This window comes from Silene latifolia, chromosome 11, assembly GCF_048544455.1.
Source record: "Silene latifolia isolate original U9 population chromosome 11, ASM4854445v1, whole genome shotgun sequence".
NCBI classification, from domain to species: domain Eukaryota; kingdom Viridiplantae; phylum Streptophyta; class Magnoliopsida; order Caryophyllales; family Caryophyllaceae; genus Silene; species Silene latifolia.
Window position 1 is genome coordinate 45107354 of NC_133536.1, and position 21810 is coordinate 45129163.

At 37.4% G+C, this 21810-nt stretch overlaps 1 protein-coding gene across 2 annotated transcripts; it reads left to right on the forward strand.

Moving 5' to 3' along the window:
* The first annotated feature begins 15061 nt into the window (after window positions 1–15061).
* Window positions 15062–20646, forward strand: LOC141611582 (triacylglycerol lipase 1-like). Of its 2 annotated transcripts, none has more exons than XM_074430161.1 (10): window positions 15062–15171; window positions 15616–15729; window positions 16535–16675; window positions 17054–17164; window positions 17284–17427; window positions 17518–17558; window positions 17737–17813; window positions 18281–18376; window positions 19888–20278; window positions 20404–20646. In XM_074430161.1, exons 1-9 carry the CDS (start codon window positions 15166–15168, stop codon window positions 20208–20210), a joined length of 1053 nt encoding a protein of 350 aa, XP_074286262.1. In that variant the 5' UTR covers window positions 15062–15165; the 3' UTR covers window positions 20211–20278; window positions 20404–20646. The 2 variants fall into 2 exon arrangements, with proteins under 2 accessions (XP_074286262.1, XP_074286261.1); XM_074430160.1 differs by lacking the exon at window positions 15062–15171 and adding an exon at window positions 15178–15498.
* Window positions 20647–21810: the final 1164 nt, after the last annotated feature.

The following is a 21810-nucleotide window of genomic DNA, read 5'->3' on the forward strand; positions in this document are numbered from 1 at the left end:
GGTCCAGTAGAAGATTTGTTAGTCATAAATGATTAGTTCAATCAGAAAAAGGTAACAATTATAGATTACTCAATATTACTTGTAAAATATGTTTATTTCGAATGCTGGTTAGTCTGTTTTATAATTAAGACGGTGTATAATTATATATAGGGATCCTTATGGATGTTAATTAGTCAGTTGTATAGTTGAGACGGTGTATACAGATATGTGGAGATGATTGAGACGGTGTATACTGACCTCTAGGGATCATTTGGGATGCTAGCTAGTAAGTTGTATATTTAAGACGGTGTATGCTGACATGTATGGATTGTTTTGGGTGATAATTGGTGTGTTTTATAGTTGAGACGGTGTATACTGACATGTAGGGATTGTTTTGGACTAATTTGGACTCTGTGTTGGGGCGATTTTTGTAGTCTTTAGGGTTTGTTTTTGAGTTGCTTTATACTTGTGGATTTCCGCTCTAAAACCGTTTTAAATGCTGACTTAGTTGGCTCAGCTAGGACTGTTTTTAGGCGCGAGAATGGAGTCTTAAGGGGACGATTGGTACTGTTTTGGGCGGGGGCGAGAGCCGTCATCGTGGGTTTTCACTTTGCATTTGAGGACTGGTGTTGGGGTCGAACTTAGGCATCTTTTGGGTTCTGTTTTGGACTGATTTTTAGGTCAGGTTATGAAGTAGGGTGAAGGGTGGCTATGGGTAGTCGGGTGGTGATCGTGTCGGACTCCTTGTGGCTTGCTTTTAGGCGAGTCTGATGGCCTGGCAAAGGGCCTGCCGTGGCCTAAGCAAAGACCTAGCTAAGTCACGAGTTTAAGGCCATGTGTAGTTGGTGGTTAGGCCGAGTTTGAGGTTGTCATAATAACTTTTGAGCCGTGTCTATAAATTGTTTTGACGCTAGTTTGGTTTATTTAAAATATAATTAAATTAATTTCCGTCTCATATTTTATATAAAGATAATTCGTTAATATCGTCCTTTCACATAATTATTTTTAGGTGGCTCATATGTGGTTGAAGATGAAGAGTAATTTTGGGTTTTAGAAGCTTTCTCAAGTTTATTGCTTGTCTCTTTGCTAGCTTAAGGTAACTATTCCGAGTTACTCGACGAATTAATGTCACATTAGTAGTTGATGTTGTGTTTGTTGTTTGATAAGTGTTTAGGTGATTGATAATGTATTACTTTCGTTTTTCACATGATAGAAATTTGGAAATAGCATGAGAATAATATTGCGATAAAATTTGTGATTTGGGCCAAAGTAGGCCAAGACTACGAGCCGGGCAGTTTGACCGAACGAGTTTGGTCAAACTAGGTTTAGACCAGTCAGCCTCGATTTGACCGATGACCCGTCGCGGGACTCGGGTCGAGGGTTTGTCTTTGAGGTGAGATTGGTTGTTATTGGAAATTTTATGTTATGTCTTGATATTTGTAATTATCATTTCACATGTTGGTTGTTGGATGAATTGGTCCTTATACTTTAGTCTTGTTGCCTCTTTTTGCCATTTTAGCTTGTTCTCATGAATTATGAAATTAACGGTTAGCTGGAATTTGGATTATTATTGATAATGGAGATATTGTTGGATTGTCAGCTGAATTGGGTATCCTACTTGTCTTGTGTGGTGTGGGCTAAAGTATTCAAGCTGGGACTAGCTGGGACTAGGTCTTAGGTGAGTATTTCGGCCTTCATCATAGATAGCTCATTATAGTCTTTGACGAGTGTATGTTCACTGCTTAATAGCCTCTGTGTTCCTGACTTGGTGGGTTTATATCCAAGTTGGGGCATGACCTCGTTACTTATTTTGAGAGTAAGTGGTCAGCTTAAGTACTAGCCAACCCTTTGGTGGACTCCTTAGGGTACTCACTTTGTTTTAGAAAAATTGTGGGTCTTGGGTGCGGTGGTGTGTATCCGCATGTCTAGGTCTGCGCAGATTTTAGGCTAGGGTTGTGTTGTGTCTTGGCCATGTTTTGATAGAACCTCCGAGCCAAGATACCGGGGTTCGATTACCTTCCCTACCTCGTGGTATAGACTCGAGTTCTGAGTGACTATTGACGGGACTAAGAACTTATGCCTGTCTTTGATATATTGTCCTTTCTTGTTTGATGATTCTATGAATCATAGAAGGTGAGATGCAAGCCGGCTATGGTTGATAGAGTTTGGATTCCTGGATGTTATGTGATTCACATGATAGTGTAGTATGAGTCGGTCTAGTATTCACATGCTAGGACTATGTGGCGTTATATTGTTGTTCACATGATAAGCACGATTGTCTGGCATCTATATGCTAAGGCTATGTGTTATTCATATTCATATTCTTATGTTTACATGTTATATTAATTATGACATTTCGTGGCTGGGAGAACTCGGAGTTACTCCCCACTGACTGTGGCTTTCGTATTTGTATAAAATGCGAATGACAGGTAGGTGATGCATATATGGGGTACATGGACGAGCTAGCGAGCAAAGTAACCTTGGAACCTAGATTGGCTTTATTTTATTGTGACCCTTAAACACTTTTTATGTCACATACATTTTAGGGACATATGTCTCCCTCTTTACATTTGGTTGTATAATTTGCTATTCGCGACTTTAGCGATGGTTATGTTATGACTCTTCTAGTTAGACCTTGTATGTTTGACACCTTCCAATTTGGATATCTTTATAACAGGTTCAGGTTTTAAAAATTACAGGTTTTTACCCAAATGAACCTATTACAAACATATCCATGCAGTTTTATTCTAGAATTACGTGTTTATTTTTCCGCAATAAATGAGGGTGTCACAAAAGCAATTAGTTTTCTCTAACACAAATAAAGCTATATTTCGGCTTCTTAGAAAGCACTGTTATAACACATAGAAGTATCGTCTTGTTCTGCTATTCTGATATGCATAGATTTATACATATCGAAAAAGGTCAACTATTAAAAGAGCAGTGAGACATGATCTCAAGGAGGATTAAACAACTCGGTGACATTTATACCACGAATAAATCTAACTAGCTACTGATGTTTATCAAAAAGGAAAAAGTGAAAAGCACAACAAGTATCTATTTTTGATCTTCTCTGTAGGTATAAGCCAATTTTCAACACCCTTATATGTAACCATTACTTGCATATTCACAGGACTACAAATTATAGTGTATTGTGAGACGGTTCACTTTTGTACGAAAAATATTTATTCAATGCTTGAAATGATAACAGTAGACTTGAATCATAAATGCTACGAGTCGATTTTACGCCACAATCCTAACCTTATGCTGGTAGTAGAGGCGGGATCTCATTCTATATCCGACCTATCTACGCAATAAAAATATTCACAATATAAAAGTTCGATATACGTTAATAATTTTCCAACTATACTGTGATCTAATACCATGATTGAAAAGGAGGGATGAAAGTTATAGCAGTACTCATATTTATGTTCACCCAAAACAGATAAGATGCGTTAAACTCCTAATCTTCTATCAGCTACATAATTTTCACCTTTTGTGGTGCAAATGTCACTGGGAAAGTACGCAAAGTCGTTTAAGTAAGAATTACGTAATTGACTGAATAAAGAGAGAATAAAAAGGATGATAACAGCCTAAGCAACAATAAGTTGACCACATTTGAGATGAGAAGATAAAAGATGATGCAAGTAACATACATGTATATATACTACCATAAAAGGTCTTTAAAAAATGCAATGATCTAGAACGATGCAATTAAAATCCATGAAAGTTAAGACGACGCAAATACTCCACGTTATTTGAAGTTGTGCAGATGAGAAACAGGCATTTATATTATATACATATAATTTAAGACCCTATAATTTATCTACTATGGAATTTAGAATTACCTTCTCAACACAGACAAAAATAGCAGTCTCAATCCTTAATTCACATATCATCTGCCTCAGGTTGATCAGAGCCTTGACTTGAATCAGTAGACAAATCTGGTTCTTCTCCTGTCTGAGAGTTTATTTCCACTCAAATTCCACGAATCTTTTGCTGCATGCTGATCTGATTGGTCTACCCAGTAGCTCATGTAAGATCATCATTTGAAACTAAGATTAATTTACTGAAGTGAGAGCAGCAAAAATGAAATGGACCAATATCAAAATCATCATAGCAATAAGGACATGGTATATCCTCATCTTCCACCTCGAAATCATCCATATTCAATCGATCTAAAACATACCCATTTCACCAAATATTAATAAACCAAATCCCATATGTCATTTCTTAACAATTACACACACAAATTTAATCTTTTTAAATCTTTTGAGATATAGAAATAACACCATACCCAATCAAATGAACAAATAAAACATACCCATTTCAGCAAATAAGAAATAAACTAAATCCCAGATACCATTTTCTAAATTGCACACTAAATCCCATATACCATTTTCTAGAAGATAACAAGAATATATAATGTTAAATTATTCTTCCATCAAATACAGGAATTTTGAAGAGTAAATTGAATAAGGAAGAAAAAGAGATTAGAAAACATACCTAATTAAAATAAAAGAAAGAAAAATAAGAAAAACCAAGCAAGGTGGTGGTGCAGCGACGACGTAGCATCAGGACGGCGCCATTTGACGGTAACAGACCGGAGGTCGTCGGGGACGCGGGAGAAGGAGGAAAAAGAGTTAGGGTTTATTGATTTGGAAAATGAGTAAATGACTGAGGGAGGGGGGGTCGGGTTTAATTTTAGGATATTTGATATTAACAGGGAGAACGGTTAGATAAGGGACCGTGCTCATTGTGTATCAAGGAGAACGGTTTCATACAATACCCGTTTTCTTTTAAAAATTAAGACGGTTGATCAAACGTAACCGTTCTCTTTGTTAATCTAACAGCACGGTTCGAATAAATAACCGTTCTCTTTTTAAGTCATATATGCGCGCCCAACACAAAAAAAAAGCAACAGACCGGTTCTGTTATCAACCGTTCTTTAAGTGGCGTTCTCGTAGCATAAAATTGTAGTAGTGTGCCCTAAAAGTGGACTGATTATAGTTAGTTTGACTTACAAAGATGTTTGTCATATAATGTTAATTGATATATTTATGAGCTATCTCAAGTTCTTCATTTGTTTTAATCTTACATAAATTAAACTAAAGAAAAAATACTATCTAATTTCTTTTTTCTGGTCTTTTTCCCAATCTTATCATCTAACACACGATTAGGTAACATGTATTCCAAATTATTTAACATTTGTGCAAATAAAATACATATTAAAAGCCGATGTTTTGAAAAAAAAAAGGATGAAAGGTAAAGGTCAATAGCACTCTTTAACTAAAGGAACTCAAGGATATGATGGAAGAAACCAAAGGAAACACGTATTATTTATGCGCTATCTTCTTGAATGTTTGCGTTCTTATGCTACTTTAAGTTAAGACAATTGTTTTACTCCGTATCAGGTTATTGGGGGAGCAATTGATCATACAATGTATTGTGGATTATTTACTCAAACGCTTCTTTATATTGGTACTACGTGTCCTAGACTAACAAAGTTTCGTACATTTAATGAAAAAATTGTGACCATAAGCTTTGTCGGAGCCAGGCATAAAGTAATTACTACCTATTACGTATAAGTTATTATCTATACCACTTTAAGAATATATTCTTTTTAAAATCAATCAATTTATGCCCGTGCATTTTTGCACGGGTATTAAGCTAGTAGCATTCTGAAAAGGGATCATCTCAGCATCCTTTACTACCTTTCCAATTCTCTCATTCGAATACATCACATTATTAAAATCTCCAAGTACCACCCAAGGTCCAACTATATTCCAATTGATCAAAGCATTCCAAAGGGGTACCCTCTTCTCAATCTTATTAAACCCATAAACATAAGTAGCAAAAAATTCAACATTTCCACCTATATCTTCAACCCTAAGGTGAATGTATTGTGTATTCACATCAACCACAGTGACCTGAAGTTGTTGACTCTTCCACATCACCCATATTCTACCTCCATTATGGCAATTATTGTTAGTATATAAGACCAGCCTTCACAAATATTATTAGTGACTTTATTAAGAGAACCGGAATTTACTCTGGTCTCAAGAAGCCTAAGTAATGACACCCCAGCATGATGCATATACCACTTCACATCCTTCTGCTTAGTTTCGCTATTTAGACCCCTAATGTTCCACATACCAAATTTAAGCATGAGAGGAAGATGTCCCTCCCCCCCTTTGTCAACCATTCCTGCAGCCTATATCAATTCAGTTTAAAGTTCACTATAAATTCCCCTTCCTTACCTTTAGGCATTCTAGATTCATGTCTAGTCACCCTAGTCAATATCGTTGCTGGTGTGTATACAGAGCCTTGTTGTGCATTCAGAGGTATACAAGCTGGTGTGTTTAGGCTTGATATACCTTCAGTAGTTTTCACCACCTCTACATCACTCCTCTTTGTAATGCTCCCACCTGGTGCCAAAACAGAAAACTTCACTGGATCTAACACCCTAGCAGGTTCAACCTTCTTCCTCCAAACCTGCTTAGGTGCTCCTACTCCTGGTCCTGGTGAAGGTCTCCTAATCATTCTAGTCCTGCCTTGACACTGGACATCTCTATGACCAATTCCTTTGCATTTTAGGCAAGTTATTGGCAACCCGTTATATTCCACAAGCACTGTCACCTCTTGTCCATTCTCATCCTCAAACACAATTTTGTCAGGGTAGGATTTATCTACCTCTACTTCCACCGCCATTACCCTAGCATATCCCAATAGTTTCTTCTCAAGAGTGTGCTCATCAATCTTAAGAAACTTACCAACCAAACCAGCTAGTTTTTCTAGGCAACTATTACCCCAAAACTTCAAGTCCAAACCCACCAGTTTAGCCCAAATTGGAATAGTTTTAACAAACACTTTTGAGATTTTAACATTTGTATCCCACACTCTCAATATAATCGGTTTTCCATCAAATAGAAACATGTCCTGTACCAGGACTAATTTTTGATGTTCAAGCTTTGAAATTGAACAACAAACAAACCATTGGGAAGGAACAAAATCTTAGAAATCTCATAGTTCTGCCAAATACGACACAAATAGCCCTCCAAAACTTCCCAGGGAGGATTCGCACCCATAACATAACCATAGACTGTTAAGTTCCAATAATCAATTTCATCCTCAACATCATCTACAGATAATTTGAGTTTAATCGGACTGTCAAGTATCTCACCTTCCATAATTGGAGTCAATTTTCCTTCAGGGCCCTTTACTTCTACGTTTCAATGATACCTCCTTCCACTCCTCATTTCCTTGGCGTGCACAATTTTTGGTATAGTATATCCCGCCACAGCAAGAATGTTTGCCACCTCCTGTCTGATCAAACAAATTTCAGTAGCCCGTTCCTTCGAGATATCCTTCATCGAAGAAAAGGTTTGTTGTATCGTATCAGTATTTGTATTATGTGGTATATTACTATTTTGTGAATTATTTTAGATTGTATATTATTGTTATTGAGATTACTAGTATTTGTTTGTTGTGTACCCATCGAAGATTGAGAATTAAGTGATTCCTTCGCCATTGTTGAAGAAAGGTAAGAAACCCTAGAGAAGATGATCGCATTCTCTCTCTGTATCATTTATTTCATTTATTCATTAATGGTTATGTAACTCACTAAATACTTTACTTATATCTAATCGTTTCTTAATTACAACTCCGATTTCACCGCCTCGGGAAACCGAGATGATAACATCCTCCCATTATCTTAGCCGGGTAAGAAGGGGGTGTTACACCTTGTAATGCGGTTATTAGTGATCTTATAGAAATAACTAAATCTTTATTTTTATTATCTATCCAACCGTAAAAAAATGCTTTCTGAACAATATGGAATTAGTACCCAAAAAAAGGTTTCATTGAAAAAAGAAATTGAGAGGATTGAATTCAATTAAAAATCGGAAAAGTGGTGATTGACCCCCATAACTTTGTACAATTGTAACACCCCACATTAATTGAAGAAGTCCTGTAATAGGCTTAAATAATTAGTGCTTAAAGGGATTAAAATTACTACTCATATCAACAAAGTGCACTTTCTTTTATGGTCATTCATGCAAAAGAATTCCACAGTTAAGCGTGCTTGGCTGGGAGTAATCTTAGGATGGGCGACCTTTTGGGAAGGTTCACGGGATGCGCATGAGTGAAGACAAAATGCGCTATAAAGGACTCGTGTTGATCTGTGGCCCTGTACACAGCCTGATGAGCTATCATAAATAACTGCTCCCGACCCGGTTTGGGCCGGAGTGTTACAACAAATGTGAAATTAACCCCACAACTTTTAATTGAAGTTATTTGACCCTATAAATTTCACATAAGGTGCAATCAAACCCAATACAAAATCTTACCAAAATATCATTATATACTAACACGTATACGTATTACACACTAAAATCATACGTATTACATATGATAACCATTTTTTTACATACTTTTAAAAAAAAACAATTAACAATTTTATGTGTAATTTTTTTTGAAATGTTGAAAAATAGAAATATTTGAATATTTTTTTTATCCTTTTATAATACTTTTTATATTCTTTTTGTCATGAAAATCTTTTATTCCGACTTCTGATTTTAATACAACTACCTGACAAAATATTTTATTTCTCTAACAAAAATTGTAAAAAAAGTTGAAAAATTTGTACATTATATAAAAATAATAAATTGTTTGATTTTCTTTTTTATCTAATTTCTGCTAATTTTATTTGTTAATTTTTTAAAATATTTATTTTGTATTTTTCATAAAAACATAACCATTTTTATTTTTATGATATGATGAATTGAATTTCTCGAGAAATTTAGATAAAAGGGTTTAATTTCACTTATTATGTAAGCTATGAGGCTTAATCATTCTAATTTAAACTTGTGGAGTTGAATTTCACAATTGTACAAAATTAAATTTTGGGTTATCCATTGTTAGTATTATTATGGGCTCTTATTATGGGCTCTTTAGATTATATCCTAGCATACCCATAGCCTATTCTTATATTGTAAGCTATATATACCCTTGGCATTATTATCAATAAGACATACCAATTATAACCTGATATGGTATCAGGCCTCATAACCTATCCCCAAAATTAAAATCATTAACCCTAATTCTATCTCTGCCATCATGACTAATGACAAAGATCCCCCACAAATTAATTCTTCTTCCCCGTACTATCTTGGTCCTCACGACCGCCCCAGCGATTCTATCACCTCCGTTTGTCTAAAGCTTGACAACTATGATTCTTGGGCCCACGATGTCAGTGTTGCGCTCCGTTCTCGCCGCAAGTTCGGGTTTCTAGATGGTACGCTCAAAACACCAGTTGCCCCATGTACACAGGACGATTGGGACACCATTCATTGTATGCTTGTTCGTGGCTTATGCGATCGATCGATCCTGAGGTAAAATCGCTTCTCCCTAAATATGATAATGCAAAACGGTTGTGGGATGACCTTCAAGAGCGTTTTAGCGTTACTAATGGCCCACGTATTTATCAAATTAAATCTGCATTACATGACTGTAAGCAAACCGAGTCTATGACCGTTGCTGTATACTATGGCAAATTGAGTATGTTGTGGGATGATTTAGACAAACATGAACCTATCATCTCGTGTAAGTGTGAATGCGATGTCGGAAAACAGCATGTTGCAAGACGAGACACTGACCGTTTGCATCAATTCCTTCTCGGCCTCTTGTCCTCAAAGTATGGCAACCTGCGTTCTGTTTTGCTTGCCCAAGACCCGTTGCCCACTCTCAATCGGGCATTTCTTGCAATTTCTCAGGAGGAGCGGGTTCGTGGCATGGAACCTTTGCACGAGGGGAATGTTCCAGTAGCTGGTTTTGCGGTTCGGCCCACCCCGCAACAATCAGTCCCCCGTCTTACTCCGTATATTTCTAAGGCTGATAAACGTAAACTTGTTTGCTCTCATTATAAAAAATCGGGTCATGATATTTCCATGTGCTTTGATTTAATGGATGAAATTCCAGAATGGTGGTATGAATTGAAAGGCAAAAAGCCTCCTCCTGCAGGACGCGGACGCGGCGGTCGTGCTGAGAACTCCTCAACTGTTCGTGCTACTGTTATAGGTTCTCCCTCTACGGACACTGCTACTGTTGGTCAGGTCACTGTCTATGGTTCATCGTCTCATATTCAAGCGGGTAAGTGGATTATAGATACGGGCTGCTCTCACCATGTCACTGGAGATCTTAATGCTCTTGTCGATGTGCATGAGGGTCCTCCTTATCCAGTTGGGTTACCTGATGGCAAGACCATTATGGCCTCTCGGTTTGGACGGGCTGTTCTGACCCCTTCCTTGCTTCTTGACCGAGTTTTATATGTCCCCCAATTACAATGCAATTTAATTTCCGCTTCTCAGCTTAGTGATACCTTACATTGTGAACTTATTACTAATTCCTCACTATGTACTATACAGGTCCTACCTTCGAGAATGGTGATTGGCATGGGTGACCGGTTAGATGGGCTTTATTACCTTCGTCGTGACTCGGATGTTGTTGCTTGCTCTGGTGGTGTTGATTCATCTGCGACTCTTTGGCATCATCGTCTTGGTCATCCGTCGGAGAAAGTTGTTAAGTTGCTTCCTTTTGTTAGTACTAAGAATAATAGCTCACCCAAACCGTGTGAAGTCTGTCATCGTGCTAAGCACGTTAGGGATAGCTTTCCTTCCAGCTCTAGTCATAGTTCTAGTGCTTTTACTCTTGTGCATTGTGATTTATGGGGACCCTATGACCAACCAGCTCATTGTGGTGGTCGTTATTTTTTAACTTTGGTTGATGATTTTTCTCACGCTGTTTGGATATTTTTGATGAATGATAAAACGGAAGTATTTGGAAAATTTATGTCCTTTATTGCTATGATCAAAAATCAATTCTCTGCTACTATTAAAACTGTTCGTAGTGATAATGGCACTGAGTTTAATTGTCTCCAATCTTATTTTCGGGACACTGGCATTTTGTTTCAAACATCTTGTGTAGGTACCCCGCAACAAAACGGTAGGGTCGAGCGTAAACATCAACATATCCTAAATGTTGCGCGAGCCTTACGGTTTCAAGCGGGCCTACCCATTGAGTTTTGGGGTGAATGTATATTGGATGCTGCACATCTAATCAACCGTACTCCGTCTATTTTACTCAAAGGCAAAACTCCATATGAATACTTGTTTGGCATCTTGCCCTCTTTTGCGGAGTTACGGGTGTTTGGGTGTCTATGCTTTGCCCATAATCAGAAAGCTAAGGGTGACAAGTTTGCTAGCCGGTCTCGGAAATGTGTGTTTTTGGGTTACCCTAATGGAAAGAAAGGGTGGTATCTATATGATTTGGAGTGAGGCGATTTCTTTGTTTCTCGTGATGTTAAATTTTATGAAGAAATATTTCCATATCTTGAACCGGAGACTGCTAATATAAATCCTTCTCCGACTAGTAGCTCCGATCAAAGGGGGGATACAGCCTCCTCCCCTGTTGTGTGGGATGACGATTATCACTCTTTCCCTGCGGCTTCTACAGCACCCTTGGCTGATAATAGCTCGAATGTTCTTACACCAGACTTGTCAACTAATGATCCGGTAACGACTGAGGGCAGTTTTGTCACTAATGAACCGCCTGCTACTGAGACTGCCGTAACCAGTGAGACTCTTGGTCGCGGCCATCGTACCAAGTTTCGCTCTACACTACTTAATGATTATGTTGTCAATATGCCAGGACAAGGTAATAGCCCATCTGATGCCGCCTGTGTCACCGTTGCTAAGCCATTCTCAGGTACGACACCTTATCCCATAGCTCATTACGTTAATTGTGACAAGTTTTCTTTGGCTCACCGAACGTTTTTGGCAGCCCTTACTACTAATAATACTCCAACCAATTTTAAAGATGCTGTGAAGGATACAGGTTGGAGAAACGCTATGGAAGCTGAAATGCGTGCCCTTGAAGCCAACGGTACGTGGACGTTAGAGCCTTTACCTCCCGGTAAGAAAGCCCTTGGCAGTCAATGGCTATACAAAATAAAATATAAATCTGATTCGACCATTGAACGGTTGAAGGCTCGACTTGTGGTTTTTGGCAACCACCAGACTGAGGGCCTTGATTACGATGAGACGTTTGCTCCTGTTGCTAAGATGACTACCGTGCGTACATTTCTTGCCATTGCTGCTGCCAAAAACTGGGTTCTTCATCAGATGGATGTACATAATGCATTTCTTCATGGTGACTTAGAAGAAGAAGTGTATATGCGCTTGCCACCCGGCTTCTCGTCTCCTATTCCAGGTACGGTATGTCGTCTACGGAAAGCTCTTTATGGTCTCAAGCAGGCTCCACGATGTTGGTTTGCTAAACTTGTCTCTGCTTTAAAAGAATATGGTTTTTTACAGTCCTATTCCGACTATTCTTTATTCACATACACTAAAGGTGAGGTTCAATTAAATATCCTTGTGTATGTGGATGACTTGCTTATCTCTAGCAATGATACGGTGGCCTTAACATCTTTTAAGGACTATTTATATACTTGCTTTCATATGAAGGATCTTGGCGTTCTTAAATACTTCCTTGGTATTGAGGTTGCTCGCAATTCCGAGGGTTGGTTCTTATGTCAGCGCAAGTATGTCCTTGACATATTATCTGAAACGGGATATTTAGGATGCAAGCCGGCCACGACGCCAATGGACCAGAATCATCATCTCGGGAGTTCGACTTCTCCTTTACTAACGGACCCAAAACCGTATCGGCGTCTTGTTGGTAAACTGTTATACCTTGCTGTTACGCGACCTGATTTGTCTTATGCTGTACATGCCTTATCTCAGTTTATTCATGCCCCACGGCAAGATCATTGGGCTGCCGCGCTTCGTGTTGTTCGCTATTTAAAGAACACACCTGGTCAAGGTATTCTTTTACGCTCTGACTCTGACCTTCATTTGACTGGATGGTGTGATTCGGACTGGGGTACTTGTCCCAATACTCGTCGCTCTCTTACTGGTTGGTATATTTTTCTGGGTAAATCTCCTATCTCTTGGAAAACTAAGAAGCAACAGACGGTCTCTCTTTCGTCTGCTGAGGCTGAATACCGCTCTTTGGCTGCTATTACCTGTGAAATTAAATGGCTCAAAGGTCTTCTACTGAGTTTGGGCATTAATCATCCTAAGGCTGCTCATATTCATTGCGATAGCACGTCTGCTCTTTACCTTGCGCAAAATCCAGTCTTTCATGAACGTACAAAACATATTGAGATCGACTGTCATTTTGTGCGTGATGCTATTCAGGATGGCCTTGTTGCCCCATCCCATGTTTCCACTAATGATCAATTAGCAGATATCCTTACGAAGGCCTTGGGTGTTTCTCAGTTTCGTGCTCTTTTAGACAAGTTGGGCACTGCAAATTTGCATGCTCCCACTTGAGGGGGGGTGTTAGTATTATTATGGGCTCTTATTATGGGCTCTTTAGATTATATCCTAGCATACCCATAGCCTATTCTTATATTGTAAGCTATATATACCCTTGGCATCAATACTATATATTAAATCCAGAAACCAAGGGACTTCAATGTAATTAAAGAAAGTTATACAAATTAATTATACTATATAGTTTTAAATCACTAGCACCGTGTGATGGACCCGATTAAAGGATCTCAATGCAAATACTATATAGTTTTGGTTAAAAGTATAATATAAAGATGCCTTGATGAAGAATACTTATGGAAACTACATTAAATTAAAGTAATTAATTTTAGAAAACAAAATAATATAGTAATTTTCCTTAAAATTAACATGCACCGCTTATGGAATTAATTAGTATCATCATAAAATTATAAATTAAATTAAATGTAGTCAAAGTAATAGTAGCAGCAACGAGATTAATAAAATTTAACAGTATTAATGTGGGAGTAGTGACAGTTATAATAATGATAGTGAGAGTAATGAATGTAACAACGAATGTAATGAAAGTAACAGTGATAGCAATGAGAAAGCGTATGAACAATTAAATAACCAATCGACTCAAGGAAATATTTTATTTATTTAAATATAGGCCGGATAAAATTAACGGGAATAATGAATTTAATAGAAAAAAAATAGAGGAATTAGTAAAAGAAACAATAGTAACCACGAGAGTAGTGAACGTAATGATATTAACAAAGAATGTCGTGAAAGTAATAATATTAGTAGCAGGGCAGTGAATGTGTCTCATAATTTGCATAATTACAAGATATGCTATAGAAAAATATATTACTAATAGTAAACGTGTGATTTAGACACTCCGACATAGTTTATTTCATTGAAAATAAAATTTAACGGTAACAAAAAGTAGCCCGAGCGAAGCCGGGCTCCAAACCTAGTTATTATCAATAAGACATACCAATTATAACCTGATATCCATATTAAAAATCAAACCTCACAAACAAAGTTTTGGAGTGCATCGAATAAAATAAACGGAAAATTCACGTGGTGCCCTCGAATTTTACCATTTTGCACGTGGTACCCAACTTTTTAAGTTTATGTACATGATACCCTCCATGTTTGATTTTCATGTACAACATGCCCTTTTTGTCGCTATAAAAAAATTCAATTGCGCATAACTTCTACACCGGAATTCAGAATCGGACAATTTTTTTCCTAAAATGATTATCTCCTCATAATCTACGATTTGAGAAAAAAAATTGTCGACTGACATTTTATAGGGTTTTTTTAAACGAAAATCTCAAATCAACCATATTTTCGATCTTAAATTTCTGAATGACCATTTTCGTTTGATCAATCTATAGATCGCGAAGAGATAATCAATTTGAAAAAAAAATTAGTCAATTCCGATTTCTGGTTTATGATTTATGCTCAATTGAAAATTTTAAAAACGATAAAAAGGGTACGTTGTGCTTCAAAATCAAATCTCAAGGATAACATGTGCACAAACTTAAAAAGTTGGGTACCACGTGCAAAATGACGAAGTTTGAGGGTACTACGTGAATTTTCCGTAAAATAAATCATGGTTGTACTAGCACTAGGATCACATTGTTCTTCAATCCCCTCTATCAATTTCGTGTTAAGTGCATGCCATGGTAGCTCTTTATCATTTTTATTCTCCAACCTCAATTTGGCGCGGGAGTTGGTCTTTGATTTGCATCAATAATCATCCCTGTAATATAATATCCGTGTCCAACTTGGGCCGATACGCACGTTTCACGGTTTTAATCCATGGTCAACTATGCAAGTAAGTAACGTGTACATTTAAGAAAACATAAAAAATAATTTCCGTGGGAATTTAAAATTCCCGGCACGCTATCTCTAACTCTCCGTCCTCTATTAATCGCAACACCTTACAGCAGCACTTAGCCGGTGATATAATATGCCGATTTTACCCTCGCCACCACATCCCGTAACTATTGCAACTCTACTTCTCTCACTCCCACTCCTTTCCGTCTTTTCTTCCGTCGCCGTAAACTCCGCCGTCGACGACCTCTTCCGCCGTCCCTCTCTCGGCGGAAGCCTCTGTCATCAGCTCATTAGTCCCTCCGGTTACTCATGCTCCGAGCATACCGTACTCCCTCTCATTTAATTTTTCATCTTTAGTTGAGTAGCGATTATTCGATTCAATTTTGTTGGAGCGATTGAGACACGGGAGTAATGTCGTAATTTTTTGCTGTTGTTTTGACAGGTGAAAACACAGGACGGATATTTGCTGGCATTACAGCGTGTTTCGGCTTCTTCTGGTGATACACTGAATTTACGACGTCGTTCTCCTGTTCTCCTTCAACATGGACTTTTTATGGTAATCAACTAGTGAATTTTTACTGTTTATTGCTCTTACTTTCCTCGTTTTACATCAATTAGGTTTTAATCATTTATATATGTGATATGATAACTTTATTAGATGCTCCTTGATGATTTCTAGTTCAAAACTGCGCTAAACTATACGGAATTCAATCATATATCCATTATTATTTGAAATGATTTGCAACTGCGTCAATTCATTTGTTTTATGGTGTAACTTTGTATTCTACGAGAAGGTTCGTTCCATTGGATAGAAGCAGTAGCCAATCTTCATGTTAATGAATCGTGATTGGAGATCATTTCTTACGAAAGCAAAATGTGTGCTGTGTTATATACAGCATTTTTTTAATTGCACATGTATGACAGGGAGTTTGTTCCATGTTTTGATCATTTACATATATTTGGTTTTTATCATATATACAGAGCAAAATGTGTCCTCGTTTTACATATATTAGGTTTTAATCATTTATATACTCCGTATGTGATATGATAACTTTATTAGATGCTCCTTGACGATTTGGAGTTCAAAACTGCGTTAAATTATACAGAATTCAATCATATATTCAGTGTTATTTGAAATGATTTGCAGTTGCGCCAATTGATTTGATTTTGTGGTGTTACTTTGTATTGTACGAGGCCGTTCGTTCCATTGGCTTAATTAGTATAGAAATAGTAGCCAATCTTCATGTTAATGAATCATGATTGGAGATCATTTGTTACGGAAGCAAAATGTATGCTGTGTTATATATTTTTTTAATTGCACATGTATGACAGAGAGTTTGTTGCATGCTTTGAACAAACAGGCAGGTGATGCATGGTTTCTGAATCCAAATGAACAATCGTTAGGTTTCCTTTTGGCAGACCGTGGATTTGATGTTTGGGTCGCGAATGTGAGGGGAACACGCTGGAGTCATGGTCATGTATCTCTTTTAGAGAGGAGCAAGGTGCGTACCATGTTTAACATACGTTATGGATATAAATTGCTTAATGAAGCATCTCTATATTGCAGGCTTTGTGCGTGTTTTCACCTTAAAATTGTGCTTGCGCCTTATGGGTCATATTAATATTTCGGATTAGTATACGTCCTAGTGATGTTTCCGTTATTCTATACAGCCAAAGATTCATTACTCTTTGGTTCAGGATTATGATGAAATAAAATGGCTCATTAAAGTAACTGTGCTTCTTTCTATTGTGAAGTACCACTCATTTGTTGTAGTTTTTTGTCGCAATTTTCATCGGGTCATTCAGAAACAGTCTCTTTGTGAAGTACCAGTCATTCGTTGTAGTTTCAATAGCCCTATGAAAATTGTTGTTTATTTTAGGCATTTTGGGATTGGAGTTGGGAGGAGTTGGCTCTACATGATCTTCCAGCAATGATCGCGTATGTAAATCAGCTCACGAACTCCAAAGTTTTCCTCGTTGGACACTCACAAGTAAGAACCTGTGTACCTTATTATGACCTCTCAGTCAATGCAACTCTGTTTAGTTTGTTTTCATAAAAGTTATTTTCATTTCCTCCTTTTTTTTAACGAAGTATATTTCATCCTGCAAGGGCACAATAATGTCTTTGGCCGCATTAACTCAGCCGGATGTAGTGAAAATGGTTGAGGGTGCTGCTCTTCTTTGTCCGATATCATACCTGCAGCATGTAAATGCACCTTTTGTTCTTAGAATGGTTAACATGCATCTGGATAAGGTATTTTTGTTTGTATTTTTCATATATATGTGTTTTGACATAGCATTTGGGACTCGGGAGGTTGACATGATCATATTTTTCTTTACGCAGATGATTCTTGCGATGGGCTTTCACCAATTGAACTTCCGGAGGTAGTCTTTGACTCTTATGGGAAAAAGGACCAAACCTTAAAAAAAAAAAAAACGAAAAAGAACACGCTATACCCTTACAGTTTATCTTTCTTTAAACCAGCATGCATAGACACTGACCAAATAGCATGTAAAATGAATGTGTATTTTACTGCTTACTCCAAATTTGAAATGGATGCAGTGATATGGGAGTTCAGCTTTTGGACTCTTTGTGTGATGGCCATTTAGACTGTGATGACATGTTGGCTTCTATAACTGGTAAGTTTGTACAGCGTCCCTCAATAGTCGGAAAACAGCACATAAGAGATCAGTTGGTATCTCGCTGCTTTGCTTTCCTAGAGTACTTGGCGATGGCTCAATAGAGTCAATACTACCCAGTTTCCGCAGAGGAGTGCTAGACTACCTTATAGCATGTTGCTCATTCTGTTAAAGGACGGTTGAGTATCTGACAACATAGTTAGTTGCCTCCTCGGAGGAATCAGTTAATTCCAGTTTCACGTTATCCGCATGTCTTATTGTTTTCTCTTTTTTGGATGATCATTGTTTTGCTCCAAATCTTTATTTTGCATAAAGTTGGTCTTCAATCATGCATTAATGGCAGGAAAAACTTGCTGCTTCAACTGCTCATGTCTTTTGTTTTCTCTTTTCTGGATTTCCATTGTTTTCTCCATTTTTCATTTCTTTTATTTGCGTAAAGTTGGTCTTTAATCATGAATCAATGGCAGGAAAGAATTGCTGTTTCAACACCTCAAGAGTGGAGTATTACCTTGAATATGAACCTCATCCCTCATCAGTCAAAAACTTGAACCATCTATTTCAAAGTGAGTTTTGAATTTTTTTCCTTCTGAAAGTCCTGTTCTTTAGTTTGTCACGCTTCAGATAGCCTCTGGATCTGTGATGTAGCTCCTTGTACCTTGCAACCCTTGTGTTGGTTAACGATCCCCTTTAGCAAACTAATAGTCTAATACTCCCTCTGTCCCGGTCAATTGTTGTCCTTTGGTTTTGGCACAAAGATCAAGGAAAGAAGAAGGGGCCAATTACTAATTGACAAGTGGAACAAATTGAGTGTCAATGATCAAATTGCTCATCAAGTTTATTCTTAAAATAGAAAGGACAACAATTGACTAAGACGCCCCAATATGGAAAAGGACAACAAATGACCGCGACAAAGGGAGTACTATACTAATACCAGCTTAGTTGACTTAGTTCTTTCAGATAATAGTTACAAGGTGATTGAAAGTGATAACGCTACAAGTTGCTACTTAGTGATCTTGCAATTAGCTTTTTGACTGATGACCTCCCCTCAAAGCCTAAGATCAAATATCAAGATCAGCAAATTTAGTTTTTCAATCTTTATAGCCTACTGTTACTAAACCGTAAGCTCAATAACCTTTTGTTTGCATGGAGGGATTTGGAGGGAAAGGAAGGGAACAAGTTCCCATGTTTTTGTAGCAAGTGGGATTGGACTACTGGAGGGATTTAGACCGGAGGGAAATGGAGGCTTTTAGGGATCTATTTTACCAATTACATACCAAGTTGAAAATACAAAATTGGAATTTTTTGAGCAAAAAATCCCTTGCTTCATTTACTCTTCTCTTCTCTCTTTCTTTTCCCTCCCCACCTATTTTTGTGTCCAAACAAAGAGTGAAGGTGGTTGCTGGGGTATGAGGTTCTATCCTTGGAACAATGTTTTGTTGTTGGGGAGGATTGATATCTTTTGTTTTCAGAGCTACAAATGTTCTTAACCCACCTTGTTGTAGACTCTTAGGTATGTTTGTATGGTTTGTCCATGTAGCTTATATGATAGTCAAACAATGCCCCTTTGGTTTTTAACGAATATAGAAGTTCCGGGATATTGGGTCTCTGTTTCTTGCTAACAACACACGATTTTACTACTGTCGAAGATGTTAAATGGAGGAGCCAAGAATGGCTTATGGCTGTGATGTAAGGAATTTTCTGTTGCTGTACTTGAATAGATTTATTTATCTCCATTTTTTTTAGACTAGACGTCTAGACTGTTATGAAGATGAAATTGTATCACCAAATAGATGATGCAGATTGTTAGGGCGAGGCATGTTGGAAGTCTTTATTTCATAATGTGTTTTTACATGCCCTTTGCTTGACAACACTTGATTAATTATAAATTTCAACTGTAAAACATGTTGAGCAGTATATTTGTGATACAGTCACGACATTGATGTTGTACAATAGTAGTTTTTGTTTAATTTGGGCGGTCATTTAATTCAATACTATATTAATGCAAATGTAAGGATTATCCTCCTTATATTTTGGTTTTCCTTCAACCTTTTCCTTGGTGGTTTTCGAATTGCAGTGATACGGAAAGGCACATTTGCCAAGTACGACTATGGAATGCTGAAAAATATGAAAGTTTATGGATCGTTTAAACCGCCCACATTTGACCTCAGCCTTATACCTGAATCATTGCCATTATGGATGGCTTATGGAGGCAATGATGCCTTGGCTGATATCATAGACGTGCAACACACCATCAAAGAGCTGCCATGTAAGAAAGAGGTGCTTTATCTTGAAAATTATGGCCATGTTGATTTCCTCTTGAGCATTACGGCAAAGGAAGACGTATATGAGCATATGATTAAGTTTTTCAACTCGTGGGGAGAATCTAGCAGCTTATGAGCTTCTACTGTATTTTGACGGTTTGACCGTCTCATTCTTGCATATATTCTAAACTGTTAAGTTAGAAGGTATTCTATTTTTTTTTCTGTTTCTAGTAAAAGAGTTGAGCAATTTGATTCACTTTGTTTACACTTTTCAGTAACCATTTTGATGCTTATAAGTTATATTATCTAATAATGTTGTTCGATTGCAGGATCAACTATTAGAATCTCCTGGTATGGCACTGTATATGACGCACGTACATAACTAGTTAATGCCCTCTCTTGTGCTCGGGGTAATCATTTGGGCAGCAGTATCTTGAAGGTGAAGTTTAAGCTTCAAAGCAGTATGAAGCATACAGCCCTCTCTTGTATCATCTTCTGTAAATATGTAAGTTTCTAAATACAACTCTGTAACCTGTATGAAAGTATTTTATGCAATTGTTTTACCCCTGCAATCAGCATCTTTCTGTTACCTTGTTGGTGTGAAATAATGGCCTGTGCATGTGAAAGCTGAACGTTGAGACAAACTACCGAATAAAACTAACTCACTTAGAAATTACTTCCACCATCTCATTAACCCTTTCCATTTTGGGATGATTTAAAGAAAATTGATAGAGTAACAACTCTACCCTTTGAATTAAAGACAATGGGACAATGTTATCATGATGGAGGAAGTATTAGTTGGTTATGTAGGACAATATTGGATTCTCATTCCTTTTCCATACTAAATTTAGAAAGTAAACAATTAGTTTGGCATAAATTAAGAGGGAAGAGCAGATAATAAGATCCACTGTTTTAGTAAATCTTATAAGCGTAAAAAATTTAAACTTATCACACGAAACGAAGTAGCTGCTTTGCTAGACATTTTCCTATTCTCCTATACAAGGGGCAGGAGGACGATGCTCTATCATCAGTCATCACAAGTTACTGATCAGTAATGAACTATTGACCAGCGTTTTTGTGATAGGCCTTGTTCGTCTAGACTTTATCTGTTCAGGTCTGGTTAGGTCCATTAACTTGAGTTCAGGTAGTATCTGAAAGAACAAACCTTATTGTTTCATTGTTACCCCATCCTCTGTAACTCTATAACTAATGAAGTAATGAGTTATGCCCATGTGGTTGATGTGCTAAGGCTAAGGCATTTTGCTGTTCTGTTGATCGATATGGATTCTGTTTTGTATATAATCTAGCATTAGGGAATAGTCCATGGTTTTTTCTTAGTGGGAGAACTCGTTTTCACTAGGATCTCAATATCGCTGGCAAGTGGCAATGAGCCAGTTCACACTGGCTCTAGGAAACCACCTTTTTTTTTAAAGAAAAATATCCAAGCTTAATGTGATGAGCAAGTGTCCAGGTCTAGCCGTCAAGGACTCTAGATCGATCTGGATAATCTGAACTTGAAGGATCCTAGACTGGTTAAATGCGAGTTTTGGTCGGACAAAACTATCCAAACTCACCGGTTTTTCTAAAATGTGCCCTAAAAACTACTTCCTCCGTACCACACCAAAGGTAACACTTACTATAAACGGACGTACCACACCAAAGGCAACATTCCTTATTTGGCCCACAACATTACCAAATTATCCTGATAACCATTTGATATTTACACAAAATGTCAT

What these genes read in the sequence shown, in the direction of transcription:
- LOC141611582 (XM_074430160.1), top strand. Translation starts at nt 15,307, where the DNA reads ATGCCGATTTTACCCTCGCCACCACATCCCGTAACTATTGCAACTCTA. An exon ending in TTCAACATGGACTTTTTATG is followed by an intron (nt 15,730 to 16,534) that starts GTAATCAACTAG and finishes TTGAACAAACAG; the next exon opens with GCAGGTGATGCATGGTTTCT. An exon ending in CTTGAACCATCTATTTCAAA is followed by an intron (nt 18,377 to 19,887) that starts GTGAGTTTTGAA and finishes TTCGAATTGCAG; the next exon opens with TGATACGGAAAGGCACATTT.